Below are 16,469 nucleotides of genomic sequence, written 5' to 3'. Positions count from 1 at the left end.
CCAGGAATATTTGGGCACATTTGCCTGTCCCCTGAAAGCCTAAGGCCACCAGTTAGCCAGGACCCATTGTATGGCCCACCCCAGGCAGTACCCCCCTAGTCTATATACTTAGTCAGCCTGGGTCACTTCTCCCAGAAGCCCCCCAACTATTCGGACCACAGTGAGCAGGTCATCATGTTCCTTCCCGGAGAAAAACTAAATAGTTCCCCTTCTGAGAAAGACCTTTCATTTTAACAGGGACCCTCAAGACTTCAAACCCAAGGATGACATTAATGGTGAGAATTTCCTTTATGTTGATGGTCATCAGGGTATTTTTAGTCAGGATGGATTTTTTATCTGCAACCCACCCCCGCCACATCGTTCCAGTTATGTGGCTGTCACTTGCTCAGAATCAGGCTTGCTAGCCTGAAATCCCTCTTTGATGTTACTGCCAGCTGAGACTTGGCTGCCCTCCTCCTGGGCTTCATCACCCTCTACTGCTCCCTGTGGGTGCCCTGTTCCCAACTGACCCAGCCCCTCCAGCTAAAGATGGGAACTGAGCAAAGTCCCAGCATTAGTGCAGAACCAGGAGCACACACACGGGTGAATTATCCCTTTTATTGAAGAGGTCGGGCCTTGGTTCTAGGTCATTAGTGGCCACTTACTCAGTTAAATTGTGTTTGGGTTGGGTTTTCCAAGTATGTTTGATTTTCACCAGTCTTCCGTGTTTTTAACTGCAGAGTTGCTCTTGTACAATGATTGTCCCCAAATTAACATGTTAACAGGAGGCAAATTCATGAATTTGCCTGTAGTTCTTCCCTGTGGAGGCCATTAGCCAAGTTCTAATACTTATCTAAACCTTCTCTTTACTTATTAAGCACATGTTTATGGCATTGAGACTGTGTGCCAGGCACTAGTCTAGACTCTGGGGGTGCCGTGATGAATAAGATAAGCCCCTGCCCTCGAAGAGCTTGTATTCTAGTCTAGAAAGCCAGTCACTGCTCACTTGAGACCATTTGCACTGTCCACTTCCAGTGGTCATGATCGTATCTCGCTGTGCCTTCAGTCCTGCTTGAAAGACTAGGGGTCCTGCTGATTACTGACTGTGCCATTGGAGAAGCTCTCAAGGCCAAAACTTCATGCAAGTTACAAGTCCTCTGAGAGGGAAGGATTGCTAAGACCTTCAAGACGCAAATTTTTTTTTTTAATAACATCACTTTTTTTAATTGAAGTTAAGGACAAAAGTTGACCACATTCAGAGATTAACAGGCCTCATCCAGATGGTTAAAACCATCTTCTCTTTCTTGGTTAACCATCTCCTAATTTTAAGTGATTTCCACAAGTTCTCTGGAACCATCTGAAATTGTCCTTTGAGGAGATCCGCCACACCACCGCGTGGCAAAACTTGAGCAAACACACCGCCGGACACACCTCACTGGATATCATCATCATCAAAGAGATTTTCAGAATCATTAAAAAAGTCTGCATGAACTGCCTTTTCATTGGCTGCCAAGTCCATCAGGAGCCCTGTGCTGCCTCCTGCCTCGTCCAGATCCATGTAGGGCCCGGCACCCTCGGGAAACATCTCGTCCACCGCCTGCTTCACCTCCGCCTGTCAAGACACTAAATTTTGAATGTTGATTCCATCTGAACATCAGTCCCTCAAACTATGCCCCTCCCCATAGGCAGTATCCATAACTTGTGAAATCATGGAAACAACAAACTGGAACTGGACAGGAAGTTAGAAATGCTGGACTTTGAAACAGCATTGATAGGACTGCTCGTTTGGTGAGCCATTTTGCCAACAGCATTTGAGGACCAGGGCCCTTACTCATCACGGCACATATCGCATTCACATGGCCCTTTTTACTACCTGAAGAACTCAGCTATGCCGCCTATAGGATATCCACCATGTCTGGAAACATAGGCACATATATACATGTTGTCAAGGACATCATCAGTCTGCAAAAACTATACAATGTTATCTCCATTTCCAGACTTTGGGGAGTCCATAAACATATACACCTTGTGTGTTGTTTATGTGGGGCAGGGGGGCATCATTCCCATTTCATGAACGAGGAGCTAGCAGCATAGGGGGTTTAGAAGCCTTCTAAGCAGTTCTGGGGGCCTGGTGGTAAGGTAGAAAAGGAACTCTGGCCTTCTGACGTATTTTCTTCCCACTTGACCTAGTTCATTTAGAATGGGTGCCAGAGCTGCGTTTCTCAGGGGGCACCTACCCTGGCATACGCACTAGGAGAGTCCCTCTCAATTCGTCTTGTCATTACTCTCTGTCTGAGGACTCAGCTCCATGGGTCAAGCCCATTATTGCAGCAGCCTATTGTTAGAGAGAAATCACCTGGTGACAAGACAGATGCCTCTGGGTTGTCTCCCAACTGTGTTCAGGCCCCACTGCCCCCAGATGTCCAAGGAGTGTCTGTGAAACTCCCTTTTCTCAACTGCTGAGCTAGTAACCGTCTATACTTGGCCTTTCCTCAGTTTCCATGTTTACTTTAGCTCTTCTGCAACTCTGTCAACAAACGCCACAGTATTATTAGTTTTAGCAAATAACAGGATGTCAGAACTGTTGACCAGGATTTGTTACTTTGCTGTTAGAGCTCTATCCTAGGACACAGGGGCCAGTGTTCCTCTTATTTTTTAAGGTGTATGAGCTTTGGCAGGAAGCCTTTCCCAGGCAGGCCCACCGAGCTCTGCTCAGTCTATAGGCCTTTAAGGCTGCTCACTGCCAAGGCTCCACCCACCAAGACCTGGGCCCTTCTGTCTTTGCTCAGTGGTACAAAGACATCTGTAAGTAGATTTTTCAAATAATCAATGCAAATACTTTGAATTTTCCGTTTTTGTGCCTTAACCCTTACAGTCTTGCAGTGGCCTTTGAAGGAAGTCTGTACTTGCTAAGGCAGCTTCGGGGCTTAACATTCATGTGGAGAAGAGCGAGGGGGTGGTATTTTAGGCTGGCACTGAGAATTTCCAGGCTTTTGACCCAAAGTATCTTTCTCTTCCAATCCCACCCCCAACACTGCGTGTCTCAAGGGGCAAGAAAAGAGGTTAAAAGGGTTACTCTATTGCTCACAGGCAACCGGGAAGTCCAGGCCTTGGGGGAAACATAGCCTTTGTTTATTTAAGCCCCAAACCTAGCAGGCAGTGTAAATTAAACATAAAAATAAAATAAAATACTGAAACACAGGCCGGATGCGTACCACAGAGAGCAGTGAGTTCCCTTGGGAGAGGGGAGTCAGTAAGCCGCAGGGGTGCCCTCCTTGCCCTGGAGGCGCTTGCAAGCCATGGGATGGGATGCGGATGGTAGGGGCAGGGGAGCGCAAGGCTTGGCTCAGGGACGGGATGGGCACGTTTGCAGAGATCCTGGCAAGTCTTTGTAGTCAGCCCCAGCAAGCTCCTGAGGGGGGAATGAGTCACAGCCCTCCAGCCAACCTCGGAATGGATCCACGTTTGACCAGGCAGGGACAGCCACAGGGCTGGAGGAGAGCTGGCTTTTGTTGAAGGGGGATAGGGCAGCTTAACTGACCAGACTGTGCTGTTGGAGAAAAATCAGCCCCTCTCCGTTCTCTCCCTCTCTCCAGGTTCTTCTCCCTTCCTGCCCTGTGATACCTGCCCCCCACGCCTCCAACCTCCCAGGCCAAGAGTTCCCACAGACAGCTGTGAAGTGTCATAGAAGCAATCTGTTCCTCATTAACAGAGAAGCCAAATTTGCCAAAGGTTGATTTATAAATCAGAGCAAGTTTGCGTTATCTTTCTAATAGCAGCTCTCATTCACGTTCTGATCAAGTTTTCAGGAGTGAGAGGGAAAGAGGTAGCCAGACATGACAGGGAAGGAGATGACTGAACAGATGTTAGGCTCAGAATATGCTGAGCCCCATCATCGTGTGTCACACAGAGTGGGTCGTGGTGGTCGTGGCACTCTGGGGAGTCTTCGGGTAGATCCTGTCCTGGCTCTCACCTGTAGGCCAGTGGTTCCCAAAAGCAGTTCCATGGACTGGGGCCAGAAGAGCTGCATCCTCATCTCCTGAAAGTACCCTTCTCAAGCCACAGATGTATTCTACTAGATTTTCTAGGGCTGGAGCCCAGGATATCCATACTCTCCTCACCTGGACCCATTTCTTTCCCTCCACAGCCCACCAGCAAGTTGTACCTGCTGTGTGTTTAATCATCTTCTGATGCTGATCCACCACTGACTACTGTGTTGAAAGTATTACAGAACTTTAGTTTATCCCTATTTAAGTATTTATAGCTGATAGTGGCAGAATGTGGTACTCTCCCAGGGCTTTTGCACTGGAAGAAAAAACTTTCCTAATTCCTCAAAGTGTAAAGAATTCCATTATAAATCAAAGGTATGACTCCGAGGGTGACGTTTGTAGGCACTGCAGTAGTCCGGTCAGGCAAACAGCTTGGACTGAGAGGAATTTTTCTCAGTGCCGTTCAAATCACACTTCTCAGGTCGTCAGTCACATGTGACATCTATGCCAGGACTGGCTCTCTTTAGAGCTGTCCTCGTGAGGAGCCTATGGGAATCATTTCCTAGGCATTCACATGATTGATTGTACACAAATGGTGCTTGTTTTTATTTCTCTTTCATTTGAATGTGTGATTGACATCTTTGAAAACTGTGGACCTGGCGGCACCAGCACTTCCTGTGCCCGGTGTACAGTGTGAAGCTTCAAGCTGGTTCCCCCTATGCCCACCTAACTTCCACTCCAAGCTTCCCCCAAGAGCCTGTCACCTATGACCCCTGCACAGCACGCAGCCAGCTCTGGATGTCAGAGAGAGCAGAGGCCACGGCTTGTAACACTCTGACTGGGTCTACAGCGCCCTGCCTTGCCACTTTGCATGTCCTATTGCTTTACTACCCCTTTGGGGGTCACGAAGCTGGCATCAGGTGAGAGAGACAGAGATGGAATGATGCCCTCTGCGTGCCTAGCTCTGTGAATTAGACTTTGTCAAAGGCTGAACGGGTGTTTGCATAAACGTGTGTGTGTGTGTGTGTGTGTGTGCGCGCTTGTGTGCCGCCCTTTCTTCCTGATAAGGTGTGTGTATTCCTTGTCAGCAATTCTCAAACCGGGCAGGAGGCCTTCCTTAACCCCTCCCCGCATGCCTTTGAGCTGCCTGGCTCTGTTCCCATGGCTGGGGCTGGGTGGGGTGCCCCCAGGGAGAAGCTTGCCTTGTTTCTGTCCTTTCTTTCTCTTCTCCTGACTAGTGTGTCCCCTGCCCCTTCCTGCCACCGTCCCCCACCTCAGCTGGGCTGCCTTCTTTCCATCCGGGAAACCCAAGGGAGGGGGGAGGCGGCTGGAGAGCCAGAGGCCCTTTGCAATTACAGAGCCTTTCCTCACAAGTCACAGAGTCGCACAACAGAGGATCAAGGAGCTACCTCAAGTGAGCCCACGGTGAATAGCTCTGCTGTGAGTTAAACAAGGGCCTCGGGCGTACAATGTGAGAGCCTTGGGAGACTCATAATGCTCACCCATCGTGGCCCAGGAGCCCCCGCGCCTGAAGAGGCCGGCGTTATTACCGTCGTTTTGTTCCCCAGGGAACCTGGACCACTTCAGAGGTCACCCATTCTATAGCGGGGCCCACAGGGGAGTCAGGTGCTGCACCTCAGAGCCCCTGGCCTCTTCACAGGCCCCTTGTCTGCTGGCTCAGCGTCCCCAGCAAGATTCTCCTGGTTCTCGTCTTCCAAGCATTGCCAATAGTCCCAAGTCCTTCACATACCACTCAGAGTAACCCCGGCAACTGCCAGAAAAAAAAAAAAAGGCTTGGAATTTCGGCTCTTGGGACTGCTCCATAAAGCAAAAGGACTGGGGAGAGGCCCTGCCAGTGTCTCCCTGGCCCGGAGAAGCTGGTGGAGGGCTGGTGCAGACAAACAAACACGGAGAGTAGCCATGTTCTTGCTGCTTCCTTTCCCAGCCCCTGAGAAGGCTGTCGAGGGCCAGGATTCCCAGAAGGTGGGCCGTGATGAGGGAGTTTATTTGCCCACGTGAAGATGCTCGCTGGTCTGGGAGGGCACTATAGAACAAGGATAAGACCACGAGGAGGTTGACAGAGGTGACCTCCTCCCCGTGCTAAACATAGACCCCCTTCTCAGAAGGAAGGGGTTGGCAACTCAGAGACCCTTAAGGACCTGTGCTTTGTTCCCCTGGTTTACAAAGGAAGGGAATCAGAGTGAGGGACCCTGACACTGTTGGCCACCATGTCAGAGGAGCCTTGGGTCCCACAGAAATTCCAAGTTTTGTGGCTGCTATGTTAATCCCCATCTAGATGGGCACGGACCAAACGACAGGGTGGGGAGAAAAAAGGCGGGCCCGATTCTGAGGACTGAAGTGATGCCAGGGGTGATGGCGGTGGTGTGGCCTTCCCAAACCCCAGGCTACCCTCCTGAGCACCCCCAAGCCCTAGGCTTTTTCCTGAAGTAAACATTTCACTGAGATCTAACCAGTAGGTAGACTTCAGAGTTCACCAGAGGCCTAGGATATTCTGGAAGGAAGCACAGTTGTTAACCTGCACTACCAGTTTGTTTGTTTGTTTTTAATTTCCCTGAAATGTGCCTTGTACTTTGAATAGGCAGTCAATCAACTTTGAATTGAGTTGAATTGAATTGTATTGAATGATGATGGCAACTAGTGTTGGGTGGAGGAGGGGATTCCATTTACCGAGGTTAATTTGACATTCTCTTTTTTCAGGAATATCTGTTTCATACTTGTAGATGGGTAATGGGGATGGTGGAAAATGAGAAGAGAGCTTAGAAAAATGATGGACGTAAATTTTCCCAGCTGCAAGGCAAAAAGAGAAGGGAGACAAGCATAAATATTGATACAAGGTTCATGAAATTTAAGATCCACTGAGCTAAATTGCATTCATTCCTGGATAACGTTGCCAGTACTTCCAGTCTTGCTGAGATGCCAGGAGAGACTGCCTACCCCCCATAGTTAGCCACCAAAGTTGGGGTAACAAAGGTGATTTGACAAGAGCCCTTTTTGACTTCTTTGAACGAGGGTGAGTGGAGTGGAGTGCCTTGTCCAAATGGGGTTTGGTTCTGCCTGTCATCCCTCGTGTCACTGGGAGATTGTTTGTGAAGCTCACATTGGATCCTGTCTGGGGAGGGAGCTGAAAGGCACAATTCATTGCTCCTGCCATCATTCAGTGCCAGGGTTTGGCCCAAATCAGTTGCTAGAGCCACTTTTCCAAGACAGTGTCCCTCTCCACCACGATTCCTCTTGGGCTCCCTGCCGCCCACCACTGCCTTCTGCATCTGCGTGCGCATCCTCCTCCCTGTTTTCCTGCCCCCCAAAGTCGACGTTCTGGGCCCTGGCCATGCAGGGCAGTTCACGTGACCCACAGAGGACAAGGCACTTTGTCTGTCTCCGTCTTTCCTTCTTGCTTCCCTCCTTCTGGACTTTGGGGATTTTCCATGAGGCCAAAGTAAAGATTAAGTGGCAGCATCCTTCCTGTCTATAGTCTCCCACACTGGAGTGGAACCAAGGGGAAGAGAGAAGAGTGGAGCCAGCACAAATTAAATGATGGCACTTCAGCCTCCTTATTCCCCCAGCCTCTTCAGAAAAAGGGACAAGTCAGTAACTAGACGTAGACAGAGCTTCAGGCAGAAGGGGGCCGCCGTGGAGGGGTAAATGGGGAGGGTTGTTTTGCAGCCGCCCTGTCAACTGTGCTAACACTCTGGTGCTCAGCATCCTTTTTGATTTCCTTGTCCAGCTCCTAACGCAGCGTTTGCTTGGTGGCTTGTCCCGCACCTCTCGCATCGTGTCTTTTCCCGCTTCTCCTGCCGCAAGACCCTGTGTTTCGCCGCCAACATTGCCGAGCCTTGGGGGTGGAACATTCCCTGTAGAAAATAAGGAAGACTTGCCTATAAAGAGTTTCCTTTGGGCTGCGTGGTACACAATGCTTTGAGTGTGACAAAAAGGGAAGTGAGATGTTCCCCCTTCTCACCACCCCCTACCTACCGCACCCACCCTGAGTCTGCCTCCCACCCCTCGGCAGCGTGCTGAGATCCTGCCCACAGGTTATGAGGCCCAGACTGCCCAGTCTCCGCCTTCCTGCACCATGGGAACCCGAAATAGGAAGGACTCTTGTCCTAGAGAGTCTGGCTTTTGAAGTGGAACAGAACGGTGACGATGTTGAGACCCTTCTTCCACTTCAAAGGGAACAAGTTGGCTTCCAGGGCCACCTGAAACGGTGGGAGTTGACCCCATCCTCCTCATGCCACCCTCCACCTAGAAAGTCACCCTGAGAGAGGGAGGGTCAGCTGTGTCTGTTTAATCACAGAATCCCATAGCTGTAGGCCTAGAACCGAGAGCCAGCAAAGGACCTGGCTCATCAGCTGGGCGCTGTGACCACGGTGGCTCTGGGTCCAGCCTACCATGTAACTCACAGGATGGAAGAAAGGAAATTTGGAAACACACATGTTGGAGTTGCTATGCTGTTGAATCCTTAGGCCACTGTTTCCTGCCTGAGGCCCACCTCCAGAGACACAAGGATGCTGAGAGCCTCATAGATCAGCACTTTACTCAGAAAAGTTAGATCAGATCACAGATACCCTATACAGCACAAGCTTCCACTCACTGCAACATTTGGCTCAGCTATTCTGGGCAGAGGAATTTTCCGGTGTGCCGAGGGTTACACAGAAAGCCTTTTGGGTTCCTCCAACTTCTCCCTCTCCCCCTCCTATCTGCCCCTGTCTCCCCTACCCCTGCTGTTTGAAAATCTTTCTACAGAGACATTTAGGTTGGTGGTCTCCCTTTAGCAAAGCCTGCGATCCAGGGATCCAGCCATTATTTGCGAACTGAGAATCATAAGCCCTCAGGGTGAGCTCTTCTCACTATTGGTTGGTAAACTAGAGGTGCAGAGGGGACTGAGAGATTGGCTGAGTGTGGGCTGAACCTGGGACATCCTTTCAAAGTTGTTTTTCTGAAACGAAATCCCTGAAATTAGCTTGTTTTCTTGTTGGTTTAATTCTCCTAAAAGCTGGACACAGCAGGTATAGGGGGGAGAAAGAGTTAATTAAGGGTGCCAGTTACAAACTGGAAATTGACTGGACTGTGATTATTGTCATGAGACTCCATACCTAATTTGGGACGCTGTGGAGTCCATTCTGGGAGCCAGCTAGTTGGCTTCATAGTTTCTATTTCCTAGGCAGAGAGGGCTTTCTTTAAGGACTGCAGTGGCTGCCTTTTGAAATAATGCAGGTGAGCAAAGCCCTGTTATGAAGCTCATTTGGACATTTTGTATATTCTTCTGGTCCCCCATGTTGCTGGAGTCCTAGGAGTACTTTCCCTGCCCCTCACCTTTTCTTCCTCTACACCACTTTCCTGGCACCTCCAACCCGTCCCCCAACTTCCTTGACTCACTCATTCAACAAACCTACTCCCTGCCCCCACTAGTAAGTGTAGTAAGAACAAACTTGGTCTCTACTCAGGAAGACCTGAGCTGGAGTCCCAGCTCTATAATTTATTAGCTGTGCCACCGCCTTGGGCAAGGTAGCCTCTCAGACCCTCGGTTTCTTCATCTGTTAAATGATGGTGACAGCACCTACACCACAGGGTTTGTGACTCAGCCAACACAGTGCCTGGCCCACAGCTGTTGCTCAGTTAATGGTAGCTGTTATTGTCAGCGGGTCTCAAGCCGAGCTTATTTCTAATTGAAGTATAATTAATGTACAATTCAAACACAGCCTTGCTAGCAAACTTCATCTGTTGTTTTTTTTCCCCTCCCCAAACTACCTGGATTTCTGTGCCTCTGTCTCCATATAAGGGAGTCCCCATTGAAGGAGCTGGTTTTTCTTTGGTCCCATGCCCTGTTTTCCTGGTGGTGTTTTTTCCCTGCCGACCCGGCTTATTTATCTCTCTTTCTTTCTTTTCATCATCTCCCTTGGAATCTTGGGGTAGGTAGCAATAGTGAGTTGAGGAAAGATTTACAAGCCAATGAAAGGTCAACTCAGACTCTTCCTGGACCAAGAAAGCTCTATGTGACACAGAGGGCAGATTAATATATCAGGGAATTCCAGTATCAGCTAAGCTCTGGATTTAAGAAGGTTTTTTTTTATTTTTGCTCAAATAATGTTCTTGATGACCTATAAATGTGGTATGCACTTTGTTCTGTCTACCACACGCAGCTTAGCATGAACACCTTGTTCAGGGAGTTTGTGACCTGAAGATAACATGATATCCTGAGATTGGGATTGTCTCCCAGCTAAACTGGGGTGAAGGAAATCACCATCCTGGGCTAGTGCATGCAGTAGGTTTGCTTGGGTAGATCTCTTTGTCGGTCCTTTGCAAATAGAATGGCCCTTGTGCACGTATTACCACCGGTGGGATCCAATGGGAGCTCCACGTCATAGTGAAAAATGTTGGCTGTTCGGTGGCATGACTGCACGGGCAGCCTGAAGAAAACTAAGGCCTTCAGACTGGGCTTAACTGGGGCCTTGGCCAGGGTGTCTGTGCCAGGTACCTGGTTAGGTGAAATATCCTGAAGCAAATAATAATTACCTTCTTTGCTGATAAGAGGCCCCAGTACTTTTCCAATAGCTTGATTGCACTAGGGTATTTCTTTGGACCATAGCCTGAATCACCAACTGATTCATGGGTACTGGCCCTAACTTCATCCAAACTATTGTATGTGTGGTGAAACCCAATGTTCTTCTTACGGCCCTGAGTTGGTGTAAATAATACTCCCAGTTGCATCACCTGTCCCTTGTTTGGTCTAGGTTCCTCCATCTGACTGCAATTCTGCTTCAGACCACCAGGTGGCCTCACTTAGGAAAGAGCAGGATAAAAGGACCTCAAACCTCTGATGGCTTTTTTTTTTTTTAAGCTTGACGCTTAAAAGAATGAAAATATATTTTGATGGTAACATGTGTAACTCTTAGTAGGCAACAGTCACCTCATTTTCCCTGTGATTTGGAATCTGTTTGTCTGTGAAGTACCCTGTAACCCCGTGTGTGGCTGGACCAATCACAGGGCAGGTGTTCTCCTGGGATGGTTTATATTTAGCCTTGGTTTGTAGTTTTGCTGTCATTTGCTGTTCATAGGACAGTAACAAAATCTTGTTTTTAAAAATAGGAACATGAGATCCTGGATGATGTTGAATAGGGTGTTGAGACCAAAGAGAAAAGGGCTGGCATCTTGCGGTCACTGCAGTGCCCACTCCCCTACTGTCTCCTCCCCACCTCCTCTGTCACCCACCTGGCCCCCAGCTGCCCCCTTGTACATGTTCCCCCACTCATCTGAGTTCCTGGACACTCATGCTCTCCTCCATACATGCACACTGGCATGTACAGATTAGCTAGTCCGTGCATGTCACAGATCTGTGCATGTGTCAGTACACGGACAGGTACATCCGTAGGAGGAGGTGAGTGGATAGATGCTGCGGATGGGGGCAAGCCAGTGGACAAGCTGGCTGGGTGAGGGGACATGCAACTGACAAAGTCTGTGTGCAGGAGAGAGGCTGAGAAGGCAGGCACCAGGAAGGAGTGAGGGTCCTGATGGTGAGGGCGGGTGTCCAGGGAGGGCGGCCTGTGACAGCACTGCAAAGACACGGGAGGTATGCTGGCGGACATCCGAAGAAGAGCTTTTAAAACCAGCGCCGCCCCCTACTGAAGGCTTCCTACCTCCTGTAATGGCATTTGTACTTCTCATTTCTCTAAGAAATCAGTTCCATTTGGTTTTTACCAATCTCCAGAGCCCTCTTTGGAGATGCCAGTTGGCACAAGAAAGTGCTGAACTGTTTACAGTCCCAGACTAAGGTTCAGGGAGGGGATGTGGTTTAACTGAGCCACAAAGCCCGGTACAGGACTCATTTGCATGCCGCTGACGCCATGTGACGCAGCCGGCTCCTCCTATATAAAGAAGAAGGAGCCGAAATATCTCCGAGTCTGGGTTGGACTGGCGGCCGTGGAGTTTTTGACACACCAGGTGACACCCCTCGAGTCACTTCCCTTCAACTCTGGAACGCCCGACCGGCTTTGGGTTCGCTCGGCAGCCTTCGCCCCCCTCCTAGCCCCAGGGCCCGACGCGCAGAGCCCAGCCCCGTCCAGCGCGCCAGCAGCCAGCGGCTGCCCAGCCCGCCCAGCCCAGCCCGCAGCCCGCAGCCCGCAGCCCGCAGCCCGGCCAGAGCTCCCCGGCAGCCCGAGCCATGAATACCGAAATGTATCAGACCCCCATGGAGGTGGCGGTCTACCAGCTGCACAATTTCAACATCTCCTTCTTCTCTTCCCTGCTTGGAGGGGATGTGGTTTCCGTTAAGCTGGATAACAGGTAACCCCTGGCCACAGCTCCCAAGCCCGGGCGCCGGCGGGGGCTGGGCTGAGAGCGGGATCTCCGAGCGAGCCGTGCGCCGCCGGTCCCCGTTCCCCGCGGTGCAGCATCCTGGGAAGGGGCGGGGGTAGGGGACGCAGGGAAGGGGGGGGTCACCGCCGCGCTGGGATCCGCCGTCGGAGCGTCCCTGCGGCCGCTGCACCGTAAGAACGAGCTGCTGCAGCCGGGGGCGGAGGCAGAGGGGCAGTGGGCCTGGGCTGGGCAGGGGGGCTAGCCGCGCGCCGTGCGCCGCTGGGGAGCAGGCCGGAAGCTGTCGAGCCGAGGAGGAATTCCTAGCTAGCTTCGGAGCTCGGTAGGTTTGCCTGGGACCTTCTGGGCCGGCGCCGGAATGGGCTGGCGGCCGGGGACTCCCTGGGCCGCGCGCCCCCATTGTTTGCATGTCGCCGAGCAGGCCTCGCTGGCCCGTGCGCCCCTGGACCCGCGCGCTGCTCCACGCGGAGCTCTGGGCGGTGGCGGCGCGGAGCCGGTCTGGGTGGGGAGGTGCAGCTTCCTGCAGGGGCCAGAGAGGGACCTAGGGACAAAGTGCCCGGAACTTCGGGCCAGCGAGGCGATAGAGAGGAAGAGCTGGGGCAGATGGAGGACTTTGTGGCCACCACTACCAGGTACTCAGACTGGAACCAAGTGGGTAACGCAGTCGCTTTCCTTTTTGTCTTGGCAGTGCCTCCGGAGCCAGCGTGGTGGCCTTAGACAACAAGATCGAGCAGGCCATGGTGAGTGGCATCACTGCGTCATTCCCATCCCCAGACCTGGCTACTGCTTATGTAACTCAGGGTGGCAGTGAGCGGGTGGGTGCAAAAGCCAAGCGCCCGAGGAAGCTGACAGCCTGCCTCCTGTCCCCTTGGAGGCCTTAGCTAGAGTCCCATCAGAGTGGCACCTTTTAGGGCATTTCCAGGCCACCCTTGCTGGACCCTCTCCTTTCCTCCTCCTTCTCCCATCCCAGGGCTTTGCAGCAGCCTCTGGCTCCCTCCTGGGCCCGTGGCAGGGCAGGGAGCTCAGACCCTTGGATTTGTCTGCATCCCACAGTTGGCAGGGGCCAGAGCTCATTGGATGCCACCGCACTGCAGTGCCTCTGCAGAGCCTGGGCTGGGGTCAGGAGTTGGGAGGAAACAGGAAGCAAAGCACCCCACCCCTTCTCCCTCCTTCACCAGGTAGAGGTCGTACTCCACCAAGCAGCCAAAATGGCTGCAGGGGATTGGGGCCTCCAGCAGTTTTAGCAAACACTTTATTGTGCCCCGGAGCCTAATGACACAGCTCTCCGCCCCCAGTGCAGTCATCTGAATTCAGAGAGGATGAAGCCATCCGGGTACCTTCCCCCAGGGCCAGTGTCCTTTCCGGCCAGGCTGCAGGACAGCTGCAGCTCAGTATGCTGGGTCTTGTGGACAGGAGAAGTCTCCAGAAGAGCCCATTATGTTCTCCTGGTGGAGATGGGTAAAGCAGACCAACAGTACAGGGTGCATTGCAGGTGTTCCCTGGGATCTGGGCCAGCCGCGGGACCTTATGTGGAAATGGGGATATAGCATACCACCGCCAACCAGCAGAAGTCTCACCCAAAAGTCTTCCAGGAGGCCAGCTTTGAAAGTCATCAGAAACTTACAGGGGGGAATTCCTATGTAGTTCAAAGCTGGGCTCCCAACTCAGGCGTGGCCCCGATCACGCAGCTCTCCTGAGCGAAGGTTTAGGTGCTTCGGAGAAAGGGGCAGGAGGACCAGGGCTGCGGGGCCAGCATTCCGAGGGGCTGCTGAGGGAAGGCTGGAGGTTGGCAGCATGAGGGACAGCGCAGGCGCCCCAACGGCCAGGAGAAGGTGCCGCAGAGGGGCCGCCGCGGCTAACGGATAGCTTTGTCGTGATCTCCTCCGGGACAGGATCTGGTGAAGAATCATCTGATGTATGCTGTGAGAGAGGAGGTGGAGATCCTGAAGGAGCAGATCCGGGAGCTGGTGGAGAAAAACTCCCAGCTGGAGCGTGAAAACACTCTCTTGAAGACCTTGGCGAGCCCAGAGCAGCTGGAGAAGTTCCAGTCCCGTCTGAGCCCCGAGGAGCCAGCTCCTGAAACCCCAGAAGCACCCGAGGCCCCCGGTGGTTCTGCGGTGTAAGTGGCTCTGTCCTCAGGGTGGGCAGAGCCACTAAACTTGTTCTACCTAGTTCTTTCCAGTTTGTTTTTGGCTCCCCAAGCGTCATCTCACGTGGAGAACTTTACACCTAGCATAGCTGGTGCCAAGAGATGTCCCAAGGACATGGCCACCTGGGCCCACTCCAGTGACAGACCCCTGACAAAGAGCAGGTCTCTGGAGGCTGAGTTGCATGGGGCCTCGTCACCCCAAGCCAGCGAGCCTCTAATGCCACCGCGCCCTGGGGGCTCCCAGGGCCTGGGCAACTTAGCTGCAACTGGCAGAGGAGAAAGGTAGTTTGAGACAGGCCGCCAGTTTGCTCCAGAAAGTCTAAGGGGTCTGGTTTTTCATTTCCATGGACATCTTCAACAGCTTCACCTGACAACGACTGTCCTATGAAGAAGCCAGTTGTGGTTTAAGCAGAGGCAGCCTCTCTCTCTTCCCCTGCCTCGCCAAGGCAGGGCCACAGTTGGGAGAGATTGAGCCAAGTCAGCCTTCTGTTGGTTAATATGGTGTAATGCATGGCTTTCTGCACAGCCCAGTGTGGGATTACGGCTTTGGGATGACCGCTTACAAAGTTCTGTTTGGTTAGTGTTGGCATAGTTTTTCTATATAGCCATACGTGCGTATATATACCCATAGGGCTAGATCTGTATCTTAGTGTAGCGATGTATACATATACACATACACCTATGTGTTGAAGGGCCTAACCAGCTTTGGGAGTATTGACTGGTCCCTTATCTCTTAAGGCTAATTCTTTGACTGTGTTCATCTACCAGGCTGATCCAGTTTGTCCTTTAGGTTAAGTAAAACTAAAGAGTAAAGGTGGGGGGGGCACCCTCTGAATGCCTTGCTGCTGCAACCTTTGCCCCATCTGTCCCCTGAAGACATGTGAGGTCCTCTTTTGAATGCCAAACCCACCATTCACTGGTGCTGACTACATAGAATGGGGTTGAGAGAAGATCAGCTGGAACTCCACATTGTCATTCGAAAACTTTTTTTTTTTTTTGGAAAACTTGCAAATGAACAGAATGAGTAGCTTGCCGGTGTCCTCTTGTGGACAAGGATAGACAAGGGAATGGCTTTGACCCGACGGTGCCTGGGTGATGTGCTCAGGGAGCTTGTCTCTAGGGAGTTCTGTGGCAGTGAGAACACTTTCCACTTTCTGACATCTTATCCTGATGTTATGTCTCCAGGATTTGGACTTTGATGTTTCAAATGTAGCTTGAAATTTCAATAAAGTTTGCTCTTTTTTTTTCTAAAAATAAACCTGGTGTCTTACTGAGTTTAAAATGGAGTGGGCGGTAGGGGCCCCAGGGGCACTGGTTTTCTGACTCGCTGTCCGTTCACCGGCACCCCCTGAGTGGCAGGCCTGTGCTACAGCCATGATCTTGTGTAACTGTCACAACACCCCCATTGTACGGGTGAAGAGGCTGAGGCTCAGCCCGTTTCAGTGACTTGCACAAAGTCACACAGCTATTATGGCGAGTTGGGACCCAATCTTCCATCCATCCCTCTGTCCTGCTCCTGCTTTCATATAACAGCTTCGGAGTGAGTGGCGAGGTGACTACTAACACAACTTCAGCTCGAGGGGGTGATTCGGGAGGAAGGATACCCCAAGAAGGTCCAAAAGAAAAGGACAGGGGGTCCATGTGAGGGAGCATGAAGTGAGGAACTGAATAAATGTGAGTGGGCCCCTTCCCTCTTTTGAAACATTATCCAGATTACTTGGTGCATTCTCTTTAATACCAATCCACAGGAGACCCCTGACATGGGCAAAGGAGCTAAGAGGGCCTCAGTGAGGAAAGGACACAATGTATGCGGTGGCCCAAACCCCATCCCTCTCCCCCAAGGAAAGATGCTCTCAAGCCCTGCTGCCCCACTTGTCACTGCTGAAAGTTCACTCACAAAACCCACCAGCCTCGTGGGCACGGCCAAGTCTAATGATCCCGACTCCACTTCCCTCTTCTGCCTCTCTTTGAAGGTCATCCTCACCCATCACCCTTTCCCTGGCCCCATGTCTCTGGCATCT

General features: G+C 51.6%; 2 protein-coding genes across 5 annotated transcripts in view; one reads left to right on the top strand and one right to left on the bottom strand.

Annotated features, from left to right (window-relative positions):
- Positions 1 to 15,702, top strand: part of TSC22D3 (TSC22 domain family member 3) — a 58,206-nt gene extending 42,504 nt beyond the window's left edge. For 3 of the 4 annotated variants that reach the window (XM_082681800.1, XM_082681802.1, XM_082681801.1), the window contains exons 3-4: positions 12,988 to 13,039; positions 14,192 to 15,702. In XM_082681800.1, coding sequence (XP_082537926.1) covers positions 12,988 to 13,039; positions 14,192 to 14,422 — 283 coding nt within the window. In that variant the 3' untranslated portion in view covers positions 14,423 to 15,702. Of the gene's footprint in view, positions 1 to 11,897; positions 12,270 to 12,987; positions 13,040 to 14,191 lie in introns of those variants that run through there. The other variant, XM_082681803.1, reaches the window with a different exon arrangement.
- Positions 1,284 to 4,015, bottom strand: LOC309839440 (COP9 signalosome complex subunit 9-like; the record flags this gene model as incomplete). The annotated part of the gene is made up of 2 exons (XM_082681192.1): positions 1,284 to 1,591; positions 3,953 to 4,015. 2 exons carry the CDS (start codon positions 4,013 to 4,015, stop codon positions 1,412 to 1,414), a joined length of 243 nt encoding a protein of 80 aa, XP_082537318.1. The 3' UTR covers positions 1,284 to 1,411.
- Positions 15,703 to 16,469: the final 767 nt, after the last annotated feature.

Source organism: Grampus griseus, assembly GCF_964374135.1.
Source record: "Grampus griseus genome assembly, chromosome: X".
In the NCBI taxonomy this organism is placed as follows: Eukaryota; Metazoa; Chordata; class Mammalia; order Artiodactyla; family Delphinidae; genus Grampus; species Grampus griseus.
The sequence above is the reverse complement of the archived record's forward strand: the minus strand, read 5'-3'. Positions and strand labels throughout refer to the sequence as shown.